At 36.9% G+C, this 17,202-nt stretch overlaps 1 protein-coding gene across 1 annotated transcript in view; it reads left to right on the forward strand.

The window, feature by feature from the left end:
- Nucleotides 1-1,666: 1,666 nt before the first annotated feature.
- Nucleotides 1,667-17,202, forward strand: part of lonp2 (lon peptidase 2, peroxisomal) — a 32,419-nt gene continuing 16,883 nt past the window's right edge. Inside the window, exons 1-7 of the mRNA XM_024281393.2 lie at nucleotides 1,667-2,013; nucleotides 5,923-6,058; nucleotides 8,387-8,500; nucleotides 14,132-14,263; nucleotides 14,338-14,460; nucleotides 16,543-16,709; nucleotides 16,888-16,982. Coding sequence (XP_024137161.1) covers nucleotides 1,781-2,013; nucleotides 5,923-6,058; nucleotides 8,387-8,500; nucleotides 14,132-14,263; nucleotides 14,338-14,460; nucleotides 16,543-16,709; nucleotides 16,888-16,982 — 1,000 coding nt within the window. The 5' untranslated portion in view covers nucleotides 1,667-1,780. The remainder of the gene's footprint in view (nucleotides 2,014-5,922; nucleotides 6,059-8,386; nucleotides 8,501-14,131; nucleotides 14,264-14,337; nucleotides 14,461-16,542; nucleotides 16,710-16,887; nucleotides 16,983-17,202) is intronic.

Below are 17,202 nucleotides of genomic sequence, written 5' to 3' on the forward strand. Positions count from 1 at the left end.
TTGAGCTTAAGCTTTAGTGAAATCTAAGTTACAAATAGAACTCGATCAAGTATTGCTTTGTGGCAGTTTTCACTTTGAATATAAGTTAAAGGTGTATGCAGAGGTCAGAGGGAGAGAACATGGATTTTATTTATACACAATAAAAGTGCTCCTGTATTCAAAAACAATCTGTGCTGTGCATGACGACTGATAACTGTTGGTATCTTACTGTAAATTTGTAGATTGTATTTTTATCACGCTTTATTGATCACGTGTACCTGGGTGGTTGTGTTTTTGTAACGAGGGCCTGAGGGGATGGTAAAGACAACATTGTTGACGGCATCATGGCGACAGCAAATAGGAAACTGCAAACATCACAGACGTTATAAACTGAATGTTTTTATATACAAGATATTGAATATTTATTTTGTTTTTGTAAAATATAATGCTATGTGACATTGCTTTTATGAAAGAAATACAAATATAAATCATTATTTTTTATCAATTATATGTGTGTCCAGTGTCTGTTGTTTAACCTTCATTTAATCTAAAAATAGACTAAACAGATTACATAAGAACCAAACAAAGACTGTAAAATTGAAAAGTTAATTTTATTTTTGCTGGGTTTATTGATTGGTTTGTTCCTTTCAATGAATTTTAAGAAATAAAACAGAAAGACAAAGGAAAAAATATGTTCAAAATACAAATATTTACACAGTTTGAAATATATTTAAAATGTTATTTCATAAATTGGTTAGAAAATAATAATTAAAAAAAAGAAAATGATTCTATCTTTTTGACATTATACTTCCTAATCATAGAAAAGACGCATTTGCACTTATACACACATAAGACACACACAGGACACATTGAATGCATTAAATATAATGATTGTGAATATGATTTTGATTAATGGCTTGAAAAGGAATAGGAAAAAGCAAACATGTACAATCCCACCTCTATTAAGACTTAATTTTCAGATGCAAAGTTGTAATTAATCAGTTTAAAGAATGCCCATTTGCTACAAATTAATTGCCAAGGGGAAGGACATAAGAAACTTTCTAGAAGCAAATGATTCCACAGCTCATTTAGGGGGGGAAAAAAGGGTTAGATCATTTTCAACTCAAATGTTTTTTATGACAATAACCAAAAAAAAAAAAAAAAACTTGTCCAAAAGTGAAAAAAAAGCTGCTAACTTTATCTAGTATTGCAAAAATATGAGACAGGCAGGTATTCAATTTGAGATTAAATAAATATTTGTTGGTCTTAAAAAAATATTTAAATATTTTTATTTTTATTTTTGCATCAATCAAGTTAAAAGATGTAAATATAGTGGCATATGGCCACATTTTTTGTTATTAAGTTATTTTTAAAATTTCTTCTGTTCATAGTGAAGATTTTCATAAAAAATGTTTATATATTTATCTTTTCTAATTTGTATTTATTTTTGTTAAACCATTTTTTTCTTAAAGTAGCTTGGCTGAAGTGGGGTATTTTGACCCTTTGTGATTGCCGTAGTTCTGCAGGAAATTATCAAGATAAAATGTTGTTGTGCAAACATGGTGCAAAGAAAAAAGACTCTATATATTAATTGTGTTTATAATACTAGTTTGTAAATAATAGAGATGAGTTTGACAATGAAAAAAAAACATTTTTTTACGTTAACGGCAAACATTTAAAGGGACTTTTATTTTGAAAGCACCAGGCGGAAGTTGTCGGTGACCTCTTTTTGACGTTCATAACAGTCCCCGATTTACCGAGTTTTATTTCACAAACATTACCGTCTTCTGTCGCCATTAAAATGTCCTCTGGCGGCGGAATTCAGATACCGAGTCGTCTCCCGCTCCTGCTCACCCACGAAGACGTGCTCCTGCCGGGCTCCACGGTCAGGTTCAGCGTGGACTCCCCGCGGAACATGCAGCTGGTGAGCCAGCGGCTCCTAAGGGGGACGTCGCTGAAGAGCACCATCATAGGAGTCATCCCCAACACCAGAGACCCCGAGCAGGACAGCGAGGACCTGCCCACGCTGCACAAGTACGGACCCCTTAATGGATGGTCGGCGACTTAAGCATTTCCTGTTTTTGTTATTTCTATGTTAAAAGTGACTTTACTTCTCCAAACTGTCATAAACGTGCCAGTACAGGAGGTCAGATGTTGTTATTGAAGTTTATTTATATACCTTCCCCCCTCTACTATATTAACTGTTAATGAGACAAGTTGCTTCCATCTATTTTATTGCAAAGTGAAGCCAGTGGCTTCATATAAATTATCCAACTTTTTCTCCTGCAGCTCTGTCAGAAGTAAATGATTTGTTCTAGAAAGTTCTCCAGAGGACTGGAAACAGCTCAGGCAGACACACAGGAGTGGACTTCAGACTATAACCAGACAAGAGCACAGTTCATCCTCCTACAGTCAAAACTGGCTTTTTGTAGAACTTTTGTAGAACCTCCATACACAGAAAACGTATGCACTTAAGAGATGAAAAAGTTTTTCACCATGTTATTTTTTCTAAACAATTTCTCTTTCATCATTTTGAGAAGATTGTCAATTGTCACTCAACTGTGGAAGCTGAACACGGCTGCCCAATTTTTTTTTAACCGTTTTCTCGTGATAAGGGAGAGGGGCACGCTTCATTCTTCGTTCTTGATTTTTCTCGTTATAATTAGAAAACAAACTGTTTTCTCGTTATAACGAGAAAACGAGAAAAAAAAATAGGGCTAACCTGATTTTTTATTTATTCAGAAAGAAACAAGCAGACGTCAGATCAAGAGCTTTTTGTTGTGCCACTGACTATCTTCCCGCCGACCTGTGATCTAGCAGTAGTATGTGAACAGCAGAGGTCTAACAATCAAACCCTGAGGAGCTCCAAATGATACCTCACTATTATAGGATATGATCACCATAAAAGCAATAATGTATCTTGTCAAAATAAATCTGACCCATTTTTTTTATTCTTTCTAATAATCCTAGCAACTTTTCCAGTCTGTACTGAAAAGTTAAGTGAAATTTTCCCAGAGTCACTGTTGACACGTTGACACTTTACTAGGAGTTATCTTTTTGCTTTGTATTATGCTAACATCAGACACGTGACACGTCTTCAAGAACAATCCAAACATGCATTCTTAAATGCACTTTCTGCATTGGATGTTCACACATGATGAGCATTCTCATCCCAACTGATCAAATGGGGAGGGAGGGACCCCCTCCAAGCCATATATTGATGCTTTTTGATGTGCTGCCTGCTCCATCTAAATGGCTTCAGTAAAGTTAGATTTCCACATTAATAATAATAAGAATAAGAAAATGAAAAAAGAAAAAATAATTAAGTATTTTTCTTTGTCCTCGTATAGTCTGGAAGCAGTAGTCCTTTAATAGCCTACATTATTGTTGGCATATAAAACTGAAATTAAAGTAGAATCATTTTTATGGTTGAAAACACACATCAATCACCTGCACATATTCTATGTAGAGCTCATAAAGTGACTTAAAAAGTTGCGTAGGGATACATGAACGTGAAGACACAAGTCCTCTGGTCCTAAAGTACCGGATGCTCATCATTAGACTTTTAAAGGGTTACATGTTAGGTGTTACTTTCCACTCGTCTCTGCAGCATTTGATACCTCGCTGCTCCCAAACAGCTGGATCAGATGAAACGCCTGTCCTGGAAATGCATAATTACATTCTGAAAAGAAACAGGTCTTCCTGGCTCTGACAGTGTGTAGACGATGCTAATACCACACAGATGTGACGGGAGAAGTGAGATTAAGTGAGTTTTTTTTATTCCTGTCTTATTTAGCACTCATCAGCACTCACAGTAGCTGCATGAAACACAGTAGAATCTTTCCTGGGGGGCAGATTTGGCCTTTTTACACACAGCATCTGATAATACTGATTTATTTTACAAAGTAATTGTCACAAATTCCACAAATGTTTTTGTTTGTTTATTATTTAAGCCAAAAAGGTGAAACATCAATGACTATTAATACATTTTATTTATTTGTAAAAAATGAGTCTAAAAAAATAAATGTATTTCTTTAAATTAAATTAATTCATGGATTAAATATGTATTTATTTTTTATTCCAGAGAACCCAAGAACAATTTTCTTCTAGTTTCTTTTTATTTTTTATTTAATTTATCAATTTTATTTGTGTTTGTTCATTTTGTGTAGCAACAATGTACAGCACTCAAAAAATAAAAGTAGAAAAGTAAAACAAAAACCTAAAATGAAATAAATTTAAAACAAAACAGCAGTTAAATTTGACCGCATGATTACTTGTGTAACTAAATGACAGCAAATCTTTGCATTTTGTTTTAATCTGTTCAGTCCATAAAATGTACTATAAGTAATATGATTCTTTAAAAGAAGAAAACAAAGTTAGACAATGCTTATTGGCTTATAATTTATTTGTTTTTCAGTTGTGTGGTTTGCCATCTCTACATTTTCTTTTTAACTTTTGATTTAAAGACCCACTCTGATCATCTTTTGAGCTTTTTCCCCCCATAATTATGTAGTTTTCAGTCATTTTTTTTTTGAACAGTCATTTTTTAAGACAGTTTCTGCAGAGTGGCTGTAGTTCATGAGAAGTATACCTCTGAGTTGTGGGACTGTTTTTGCAGAGCAAGCCCGCCACCCCTTCCCCTCCCTTTTTCTGAGCGCTCTCTGGTTTAAGCTGAACAAGGAGCTCAGCATTCTTTTTTTTTACATCACGAATAAGCTTTTTTCCAAACAGAATTTTTTCGTTTTCTCCTTATACCCACTGGTTTGAATAAAGAAAAACTCATAAATTCAATTTTATCTTAGTTTTTCTTGTTTATTCCACAAGAAAATGTGGATCTTCATCAGAGTGAGTCTTTAAAGCAAATGGAGAAAGTCGTTCATGTGTTGCAAGCGATCTAGTGGTTGTTTGGTGTACTGACCTGGTTCCAGTCAGTGATGTTTTTGTTTCACACAGAACGTAAAGCCTTCCTTATAGGAAACTAACCTAAAAAGTGTATCCCATTAAGTCTTTTTCAAACAATCTTTTAGTGTCCTTCCTCCTGTCTGACCTCTCGAACTCTGTCGCCTCTCGTCAGTGCGCCAGCACTGATGGCACTCTCACAGATTCAGGTAAAGTTAAACAATTCCTGAAGATTTGTTTTGACCAGTCTGGATTTCTATGTAATCACAGAGACCAACATACTACATGTTTTGACACACATCAGCCTCACTTTCCCCGAGTATTTCACTGCAGAATGACAGAAGTGAAGGAAATATTTAGATGAAATGTGTTCATTTTTTTCCTTTTAACCTTGTTGCGGGGAAAAAATCCCCACAAAATCTATATATGTATGTTTTTATTCCCGTAATGTAAGTTTTTGGGCGTGCTAAAAAAAGTACCATTCAAACTTTTGACGACTAACCACATCACTTTCTTTCAGAAGAATTCACAGAAATATGTTTATTTTTAATATAAATCTGCATTTCACAGCTAGACGGCAATAAATTCAATACTTTTTAGGTCAAATTTTATTTAAAAAATGACATGGATTTAGTTCTTTTTTTATATACAAATGTATGAACTTATTTGCTGTTTTGTCTAGTTTGTGATTAGCCTTCTGTACTTAATGGACGAAAACGCACAAAAGTTAACTTTTATATACATAAACAGACTGTGGTAACTGTTTTTTCCACAAGTATCATAAATATTTTCCTCTGTTTTTGTGAGAACCGATCAAAACTGGAGCTAAACAAAGTTAGTCTTAAACATTTTACATTTCAACCAGACATTATAGTCTATTTGCAGGTTTATTATTAGAGTAGACTTGATCTGAAGGGTTTGGAGAGGTTTAAAATGTGAAATTTGATGTTTAAATCTTGAGGCTTTTATTTTGGTGAAAGCTTCTGCCTTGAGTTCTTGAGCGACAGGTCTCTGAGCCGTCTGTCCTTCTGTCTGCTTGGTTAGAATCGGAACCGCGGGGATCGCGGTGCAGGTGGTGGGCAGTAACTGGCCCAAGCCCCACTACACCCTCCTCATCACCGGGCTGTGCCGCTTCAAGGTGTCCAGCCTCCTGAAAGAGCGGCCCTTTGTCCTGGCAGAGGTAACTCCGTCTTCCAGATTTAAGCACATCACAGCACCGGTCACTTTCAAAGTTTGGTTCAATTTGAACTTTTATAGAATAAAACTTTTTATGAGCATGTCTTGATACGGTACGAGACATTTCAAAAACCAAAGGTAAACCAATTACACATTTATACTCATATTAAAACATGAAAAAAGAAATTAAAACAAATATGAACAGAAGCAAGAGAATGTATTAAAAATTGCCCTTGAGAAAGAGTATCTTTACTTTAAAACAACGTCACTAAAGTATTCGTAAAAAGAAGTCATTTGAAAAATTACTTTAGCAAAAGCAAAAAAGTGAAGGATTAAAAACTGCAACACGTGATGAAAAACGTACATTTTTAGATATTGAATTAAGAATTAAAATTATTTTAACAAAAATAGGATTCTCTTGTTTACAGTTTTTGGTAACATGACTTTCACAAATCTCTAGAATAACTTTATAATTCACAATGATTAGATCCAAAATTGGATATTTTTTGAGTAAGGTGAAGACTAAGATAAAAAATCAATGTTAAAACTTTGTTTTCTTTTATCAAATATATTTAAGTCACGACTTTATTTTATTTCAGTCATCGAACTTTAAGTTTTTAATAACTATTGTTTTAACCTCGCTTAAAGACCCACTCCAATGAAAGTTGTGTTTTTGGTGTTTTTAGCGTACTCTTGTAGCATTTTTTGCAATGACGGAAGATCTATTTAATTTAATTTAAGAATAAAACAGTGTTTTTTCCATATTCACATTGTGATGGATCAGGAGCAGAAGAAAAAGCTCAGGTTTGTTACGCAGCAACTGCCATGGGGGGGGGGCAAAGTCTCCACTACAATTCTGAATTCTCAATCATCCATTAAAGACCTACTCCTAAAAAAAAAAATCATAATTTTTGTGTTGTTAGGATGTTCTTGTAGCATTTTTATCATAAAAGAGGACCTATATTAAATAATTTAGTATTTCTTAATTCAAATCACGTTGGATCAGAAAACCGGATGTTTTAAAATGCTTGAGTGGGACTACAAGCAAACATTAAGTTTATTGAAGTCTGTTTATTTGTAAAGTCAAAGTTGTTTGAAGGCCAACACTGATTATTACCTTTTTATGCTTTTATTTGTTAAATATTGTGCATCCCGAGAATAAAGTAAACACATTTTATGTCCATATGTTAATATTACCATAAATCCAGTTTTAGTATGTACTTTTTACTAAAGGAGCAATTTCATACATTCACAAGAACCTGTGAAGTCTTCCAGGTGTGATAGCAGGCTTAACTAACCTAATGGTTCCACTAATGTTTCACACCATCAGAGACATGTTAATGTTTAAGAGCCCGGTTCTGAGGCAAAGTCCAAACAAGAGGCTCACCGCAGCGCTGTAAATGAAAGACAGAATGCATTGCGATATACTGGGCCACATGTGCTGCTGGCCGGCTTGCTCTGCTCACAGATCACAGCGAGGTGTAAATGCAGCCTGACCTCTTCCTCATACAAAAGTATCAGTTTGAGGTCATTCGAGGTTTGGTTGGGTTCAGGCCAGAAGAGGACTCAAGCAGGAGGAGCAGCGTTTTCCTTAACACATCAGCTTTGGCTCTTGAGTGTAAAGGCAGAAGCTCATTGATTAAGACTCAAAGATCACAGGTATGAATATAAAAAATTTAGCAGCTGGAAGTTTAAAATGCAGATGTCAAATCAAAGCACAAACAACATTTTTGCTCAAAGGAAATATGAGGAAGTTCAAGAAAATTCTCCAGTTAATTAAAAAAAATGCAAAAGTAGTGAAACTTTGTGGTTTAGTGAGTGCTCCCACGAATGTAACACTCCAATAAAAATTGTTTTTATCGTGTTCTCTGGCAATTTTCTCCTGACGGAGGATGTGTACAAAGAAGATTAAACTTCAAAATAAATTTCTGAGTATTTCTTGCCGTGAGTCAGGATCAGACAAAAATGTAACATTTAACAAAGAGCGTATTTGTTTCGTAAAAAATACGCTGGGTGGGCCATAAGCTCCCTGCTCTGCTCCATTCTGATCTATTTGCAATCAAATAGATAATTCTACATCTTTATTAACCTCGTCTAAGCTGGAATCTGGCATAATTTGTGTTGCTCGCCATTTTTGTTGCACCAGTAAGATACCTGGAAAGGGTTTAAACAAAGGGATAATGGGAATTTAAGGCAGGCAGAATTCATTAATTTTCTTTTACTTAATTTTTTTATATATGTTAAATCACCATCCATCATTTCAGGCTAAGATTGAATGTAAAAACCCAGAAATATAAAATAAATGTTGCTGTTATTGTAAAAAAAATTGCAGGTGGAGCAGTTGGATAAACTGGAGCAGTACACAACATCCACCACAGAGGGCGCTACAGCAGAGGATGGAGATCTGGGGGAGCTGTCCCAGAAGTTCTACCAGGCGGCCGTTCAGGTGTGTGCTCATCCTAACCTTCAGTGATTATTGGTGACGTCATCCGGTGGTTTATGGAAGTGTTATTCGGAAAAGCTTCATCAAACTCGATGTTAGTGGTTGTTGGGGTCACTCAGCCAAAGAAGAATGTCTGCAAATATCCACTTTTGCTGCAGAAACTAAGAACCTGTGTCTGTTTCCAAGTGTTTTGACACCAGAGCAGATGCTGAATGCGTGGAGAACCGAGGTGTCGGTTGGATTTTGGTCCAAAGTTTCTCTTCTCCTGTTTTAATCACAGCCCCAGGTTCTGGTTGAAGGCTTTTCAGCTGTTCTGCGTTACCTGTATGGAGATTTCCCTCTTCACACCTGTTTTATTTCTCCTCAAACATGCCTGAGATGAGAGTAGACTGCATCCTATGCTAATGTCAGCTGTCCACAGCTCTTGTTTCCCTAAACATCTCATGCTGGTCCAGATGTAGATGGGATGACTTTAGGTGTAGACGTTGCTTTCCTGTTGGTAACTCCTCCTGAGCCGGGGTTTGCATCTAAGCAGCAGACTGTAAGTGTGTCGGCTAACCTTCCCAACAACTCTTTGGGAGCCCTGCGGGTGTTCTGTTTTCACTGAGCAGATGTTTGAGGTTTCCTCAGGATTAGAGACCAACCGTTGCTCTCCAGACTTTCCCTGATCTGCCAATCTTGTCTAAGCTAGAAGAACGTGCAAACAGGAGTTGCTTTGGAATAAAAGCTGCTGCCTGACGTGTAGCTCCTTAAACTAAAATTAGTGTTAGTGCTCCTTTTTTTTAAGATGGTGAGGTAGAAACAAAGCTCTGAAGGATGTGGAACGATGTGCAAATCTCTGTGACATATCTATCCAACACCAAATTATGACAATAAAAAAATCAGCATTTAAGATGTAATTTTCTTCCTTTTTGTTTTATGGTTCTCCTGAATGAGTCGTAGTGCTCCTGCAGTAAGCTGAGGTCTTTTTACACCATTTTTTGGTCAGATAGTAACTATTAGCATGATTTCTGACAGAAATCAGACCAGAGTTTTGTGGGATAAACCAAACTCACATTTCTCTAAAAGACAGAAATTCTCTGCTTTTGTCTTTGCTTTTTTTTAATATTTGAAGTTAAATGATTTCACTCATCTTCTTCCATTCAGACCATTGACTGTAAATGAGAACTGGACTGTGTGACCCCTCCCCCTTGGCGTTCCAAGCAGGAAGTAACCGTTAGCTCCATTAGGCCAAATTCCCATTGGCCCAATCCAAATTCTTCCCTTCTCCCTCCCCCTTGAAGGGACTTGTGAAGTGGGGCTGCCACGATCAGTCGACTAATCGACGACTAATCGACTGTTTAGATAGTTGACGACTAATTTAATGGTCGATTAGTCGTTATTTTATATTTTATGGAGTCAGAGTGTAGTAAAGTTGAAAGTTATACTGGAATTCTGCTTTGGACTATTTTGGCATTTATTACGTTTTTTTAGGCTATTTTGGAGTTTAGCTAATACTTCAGCTGCCTGCTGGCTGTATTGTCTAACTTGGGCTTTTTTTGGGGGGGGTAGGCTAATGTGTCATTTAACTAATATTTCCTCTGGCTATCAGCTTCAGCGTTTTCAGCTATCAACTTCTGTTTTTTGTTTTGTGCATCCTCACTTTTACAAACTGCTAAAATCTGAGCGCACTTCTAGATGGTTGTGGTCTGGACTCAAAGATAGATCCTCAACATCTCCGATTTGGGTTCTCTGAGTCTCTTAACCCTTCTGCTATCTTATGGGGTTCAGATGACCGCACCCTTACATTGATGCGTGATCCTTCCCATGACAAATGTAGACAGAATTTTTTGTCTGTCACGAAAACCAGTGAAGATAAAAAATCATTGGAAAAAAAGTTCAGTGTGCCTTCTTGTGGGGTCCAGATGACCCCACTTTTAATGTAAACATGCCTACGATAGCACAAAGGTTTGTGTTAGTGTGAGCATGTTGGTAACATAAAATGCCATGAAAATGTATTTAAACTGCCAAAACATATCAGACAAAACTGTGTACTGATAGACAGATATTAACAAGGACGAAAAAAATGTTTTACCATCACAAATACATTGTAGCAAAAATAATTTCTTAGTCCCTGATTCTGTAAATCGTCCAACAAAAAAAAAGATTAGGGCTGCAATCTTCATCATAGAAACACCTTAACTGGTAGAGAGAATGCCAAAATAAGAATTCTAGGAGCTTGCATTTTTTGTTTTTTTAAATAATTTATTTGTATGCCCTGCGACAGACTGGCGACCTGTCCAGGGTGTACCCCGCCTTCGCCCATCAGCGGCCGGGTTAGGCTCCGGCGCCCCGCGACCCCGAAAGGGACACAGCGGTCAAGAAAATGGATGGATGGAATTTATTTGTAAGGAGGTGCAGAAAATAAGTATTTGGTCAGCACACTGGTTGTTAGAGGTTTGCTATAGGTCTGCAGCAAGTTTACATTGTAGCTGCTGTCTTGGTCCATTCCTCCACGCAGACCTTCTCAAGAGCTAGAAAAGACAGACTTTCAGCTCCCTTCACAGATTCTCTATCGGACTGAGGTTCAGATACTGACTAGACCACTCCAGAACCTTAAAATGTATGCAGACACTCTTATGTTGCCCAGGTGATGTGTTTGAGATCATTGTGATGCTGTAGATCTAGACGCATTATATTGATATAAAAAATCCAGCATCATTTGGATTCTGATTCAGATCCTTTATTTGTGTATCACATCAGAGATGCATCACTGATCCAGCCAGAGTAAAACAGGAATCCAGGAAAAGGAATCCAGTCTGAGTAACGTGATTCTCTATTTTAGTTACAGGTAACATTGAAGCACAACACATGATGTTTTTAGCTGTTAGCATCCATGTTTCTCCAGGGCTAGACTCACACAGGAGTTCCTAAAGCAACTACACTTAACTGTCACTGATCGAGTCTTCACCTCCAGGTTTTCCCCAAAAAACACTATCAATTATTTTACGCTTTTCCAACCGTTTGGTTTGTCTTTGATAAATGTGACGTGAAACTCGGGGTGGAGGACAGCCTGTTCCTTCGTTCCTGTGGTCCACTCGGTTCGGGATGAGCTCAGCGGCGGCTCCAACAGCCAGATGTGTGATAACAGCAAACATGTGAATGTCGAGCATCTGATTGAGGAGTTCTATGTGGCCTTTAATGGCTTTATTAGACCTGCTTGTTGCAGTTTTATGAAAGCAGGAACTGAGTGTTCTGAGGTTTGATTCATTTATGATGACATGCAAACAGAAGATTCGTCGTTCTTCACACTGCTGCTCAGCTTCATGGGAGGAATGTCAGGCATGGCTTCATGTTTTTTCTTTTTGCATGGTAATGGTTGGCAATGAGATTTTATTATATTTTTTTTTCTTAAAATCTTACCAAATTGCAGTTTCATGAACTTTTCATGCTAAAACATGAGTGGAGTTTGTGTCTATGATGTTTTCTTTTTTATTTTCGCAAAAATATCCAGTTATAAAATGTTATATGATTGTCACATGGATAATTTTACTGTATGAAGTCCTGAACAGGGCGACCGCAGATCTTTTCAAAGTCTCAAACTTAATGTTTCTAAAATAAGGCCTTAAAAACCATTAAATTCTGGGGAATGGGTCTAATATTTTTTTCAATAATGCAATGTGACTTCCTGTCAATAAAAAGAAAACATTTCCAGGATGCGCCGTCTCATAAGGTCGTAAACTGGTGGTCAGTTGTTTAACCTCAACCAGCTAACCAGCTCATGTCTGTTGCTGCCGGAAAACAGAAAAGCGGAAATTCATGGAGAAATTGATTAAAAACGGGAATTACTTGTGGTGGTTAAAACCAGTTAATGGAAATCCTTATCATGCAAATTCAAAAGTTTGCCGAAAGATATTTTGGGTATTTTCAGACGGGACACATTTGGTTTTCTTAAAGTGAACCAGAGTTTGTTTCCCCCAAAATTCAGATACAAATTCAATACAAATTTTCAGTCTGAATACACCCAATAGGACCCAGGTCCAGGACCAGGAATTATTCTCAGATCCGTCTTTCAAGGTGGTCTCAGTCACAGACTCTGTCCTGACCAACAGACTTTTCCAGTCTGAACACATCCTTAAACTCGGCACAATGGGGATCAATCGCATGTGTGGAGCAAGAGCCAGCAGACTCTGGCTTCTTACTGTTGAACATGCAGTCTTAACTTAGACTTAGGTGTTCATTAAAGGTCCTAAAAATCTCAAAAGTGAACTTTTGTAAGTCAGTAGACACCCTGGAGAAGACACTGTGACAACCGCCTTTTGTTAACGCAAGCAGGACGTGTTAAATATTTAAACTCCAATATCCAGACAGATGTTCTTTGTCATACTTCTAAACTCTTTAAGATTGAACCAAATAAACTTTGAATTTTATGTAGAAACTGTTTGATCTGCTCAATTTTCAAATCTTTATTTAAAAACTTGATGACAATCTAAACAAAGATTGGTTGATGTTTTGGGACAAAAGCAGAAAAAGAAACTTTTAAAATAATCAACTGATTGTAGAAATGGTGGATATATTTGTTGACTAACAAATTTGAAGCCTAAAATCACACAAATTTAGTTTACCAGAACAATTTTAAAGCCTTTAATGGGAGTCCAGTGCAGAGGATCTCACTGTGAAAGACCACCAGAACCAGGATCCTGCTAAACACATTGGTTTGTTGGTGAAAGTTCTTATCCAGTAGACGTCTTGACGGTGAGTCTCATTGCTGTGACTCAACTTCAAGATTTTTGTTTGTTCTTCTGCTGCCCGCTCTCGCGCTGCTGAACACAGGCAGTCGTCCTTGAGCCGTCATCTCTGGATCTCCTCTGATGCAATAAAAGCAAACAATATTTCGATCTTAATGCACAGTGCCTCCCCGGGGATGCATGAGATTCTCTTTTGGATCAAGTTGCCGTGCAAAGACCTGCAGCCTGCACATGTGCAGGACTTAATACTTTAAAGGACAAGGCTTCCCGTTCAAATCTTCTGCCACAATTTATGGAAGAGCCGCTCTTTACTCTCACCAGATGATTTCTTAGAAACCTGGGTGAACTGCAGAATGTCAAAGTTTATCAGAATAAAAAGAACCAGGCATAAATTTCCTTGTTAGCAAGATAGATTTATGACAGTAAATGGCTTTGATGGATTTATTCTAGACTTTTCCATGACATTTGTAGCAGAAATGGACCAAACTCTTATTATTGGTGCTTTGGTTCTGCTGCAGGAAACTAGAAAATAATAATAACAAATGAAACAAATTGGAGCAGGAGTTGGTTCAGATTTTATTAACGATAAATCCTAGTACGTTGTTACACACCCGAGTGTACTTGTTCTCCTCATGAGTCCTGTCCCCTGAAGGAAAGTTGAGCTGCAGCCACTCTCAAAATCACCCAAATGGTTTCATGCTCCAGCATTTCTAAGCTCATGTCTGCAAGATAAAGTTCATCTAAAGCTCTTTGAACGAGGAAAAGTCCAAAAGACCTTCAGATTTCATGTTTGCGGAGCAATGGGGCGGCTTTAGAGCATGCATGTTACTGCTATGTGTCAGAACAAACCCCTGTTAAACCTTAATTTTTTTATTTTTTGAGCCCACCTTTATATGTCTCTGTGCAGCTCTTGGGCATGTTGGACATGTCTGTCCCAGCCGTGGCCAAGTTCCGGCGCCTGCTGGACAGCCTGCCCAGAGAAACGCTCCCGGACGTGGTCGCCTCCATGATCCGCACCTCCAACAAGGAGAAGCTGCAGGTGAGGAGTCGTCTGAGTGTTGAATCAGCAGCTGCGTGTCACGTTCCTGTGGCGTAACGGTTCTTTCTTTGCAGGTTCTGGACGCAGTGAGTCTGGAGGAGCGCTTCAGGAGAACCCTGCCCATGCTGACCAGACAGATCGAGGGTTTGAAACTGCTGAAGAAGAGCAGGAAGATGACCCCTGATAGTGAGAAAAGGGTAACAGACATTTCTGCTTCTGCTAGGACAAATATCTGAATAGTAAGATATTCACAATCTTTTCCAGGAAAAACAAGTACAAATATAAATAAATACATTAACTAAACCGTTTTCACTACCATCACCAAAAGCAAATAAAATATTCAAAGTAAAGTGTAGGTATTTTCAAATTAAAACTATAAATATTTATGTAGAAATACATTAAAACAAAACATGAAAAATTAAATTAAAGTCATATTATTTTTTATTTTTATATATCTAGTAAAAAGACATGCTTAAAGCAACTATTCTAACATAATACAGGGTGGGGCATACGTTTCCATACATAGGAGAATGTAGATGAAGACATTATATAAATAAAGGCATGTTTGTTATAGTAGGTTTATTTTTTCCTGTGTATGGAAACTTATGGCCTCCCTGCATATTTAATAGTAGAAATTATTTTCTATCTGTGCATCTTTGATTTTGATTCATGAATGATATTGCTGCCTAAACCACGATCCACAGTCCTAGCTCATATATTTACTGGTTTGGTGGAGTGAACGCTGCCTGAATTCCTGCCTCTTCATATAGTCATTTTCTTTTCCCCCCTTTTTTTTAAAGATCTTGTTGAATTTGGAGAGACAAAAATAAATGAAGCGTTTTAGTTTGGGTTTGGGAAGGATTAGCTTGTGTTTCTTCAACCTGGAGTGTTGATACCATCACAATATCTGTTTTGGCTCCATCAAACTTTTAATGAAAGGTGAGCTGATATCTATATTTTTACAGCTTCCTGACTCTTTCCATCAACCGATTAAACAACTGATTAAAACATTTTTAATGCTGATAAACGTTTATCCAAACCTCCTCTGAAAGATCAGGACATTCACGGGAAGAAAAACTACAAGATTTTTTTTGTTTGGGTCAAAATGTGGTAAAAATAAGAAACAGTTTTCTGTGTGGTCTTTTTCCTGACTGTATCAAAATGAGAAAACATGATGAAACAATTTGCCAACAGAGTTTTGGTCATAATAACACTTGTAAACATTTTAAATGAAACAAATTTTAGGATTAGTTTGTTCTTGTGTCCAAATCTGTATCTATTTGTCAGTAATCTATAATCCAGGTGTGTGCAGAAGAGAGATTCCATCTTCCCTGGAGCACTAAAAGAGAGTTTTATTTCATCTTAGGGAAGTTGAACATGAACCTCACAGTGCTGCAGCTCCTCCTTCTTACAGACTTTTCTGGAAAAGCAACAGCTCTGCTGCAGGATCCCAAAGAGCCGATCCACAATAGATCTTCAAGAATTTCTGGTTAATTGTACACAGGGGCATAAAAAATAATTTAATCAGCCACTAATTGTGAAAGTTCTCCCACTTAAAAAGATGAGCGAGGCCTAATTTTCATCATAGATATACCTCAGCCATAGGAGACAAAATGAGAAAAAAAATCCATCAAATCACATTGTTTGATTTTTATAGAATTTATCTATAAATTCATCATATAAATCTCTAAATGCTAAGAGATGCGTAAATCACTAATACTGCTTTAGGGTTGTTTTTTTTTATGAGGAATTAACATAATATTACACTTTAAAGCTCAAAAAAGTTGATTTTACATATTATTGGCCCTTTAAAGCTATTTAATTCATCTAAAATTCACAAAATGATTCAGAATTGTTTATGGATCATAATTAATGCATTTAATAATCAATTTCTCCGCCACTTTTAGAATGTGTTTGACAAAAATCAAGAGAAAATTGTTTGTTAAACTGACAGAAGCTTGAAAAATAATTATTTTTGATAAACAATAAGGAATTTCACCCTTTTTAATAGGTTTGGGCTATAATTAATTTATAGGACATTTTTCTGTGGGTTTTGGCTGCTCCGTTTGAGGGTCACCATATCAAATCATTATCTCGGTTAGACTTTTGCTTTACAGTCAGACGGCCGTTTTTCCAAACTCAAGACCGGAGCATATAAGCGCTGGATTGTGTGTCCTAGAGTTAGCATTGATACTGATTCATTAAATCTATAAATTTGTTTGATTTAATTTAAACAGAAACAGCTTTTTAACAAAACATCTCAAATCTCTGCTGTCCAGGTTTTGTCCATCCGCAAAGGCGGCACGTTTCCAGGGCGACAGTTCAGTCTGAATCAAGACGAGGATAGTGAAGATGATGGTGATGATACAGCCTCTCTGGAGAAGAAGGTTCATGGAGCCAACATGCCTGAAGCTGCACTCAAAGTTTGCCTTAAAGAACTCAAGAGGTAAACGTTCCTCTAGAGGAAGTCTATCAAACATTTCACAAGAGTTTGATCTGAGTTTAGTGCATAATCTTGTAAATGACAAAAATAATATAGTCAGTTTCTTGATGCATATTTATATTTACCTCTTCTCTTAAAACCCGCTTGTGGCACATCACGGTAACGTCCCATCTGTCCCCAGACTGAAGAAGATGCCTCAGTCGATGCCCGAGTACGCTTTGACCAGGAACTACCTGGACCTGATGGTGGAGCTGCCTTGGAGCAGAAGCACAAAAGGTTAATGAAGCTTTCAGCTGCTTCTACCTCATTGAACCTCAAAGACTTTATAGGCTGGGAATTTCTGGAGATAAAAATCAAAATCTCAGTAAAGAAGAACAAAATGACATTAATAGATCAGGAATCAGTGAATCTGACAGCTTTGTTCTCCTGAAATATATAAAGAAGACAACTAATGTGGAGTTCTCTGTCATTAACATGTACTTTAGAAGACAAAAAG

Source organism: Oryzias melastigma, linkage group LG6 (genome assembly GCF_002922805.2).
Source record: "Oryzias melastigma strain HK-1 linkage group LG6, ASM292280v2, whole genome shotgun sequence".
NCBI lineage: Eukaryota > Metazoa > Chordata > Actinopteri > Beloniformes > Adrianichthyidae > Oryzias > Oryzias melastigma.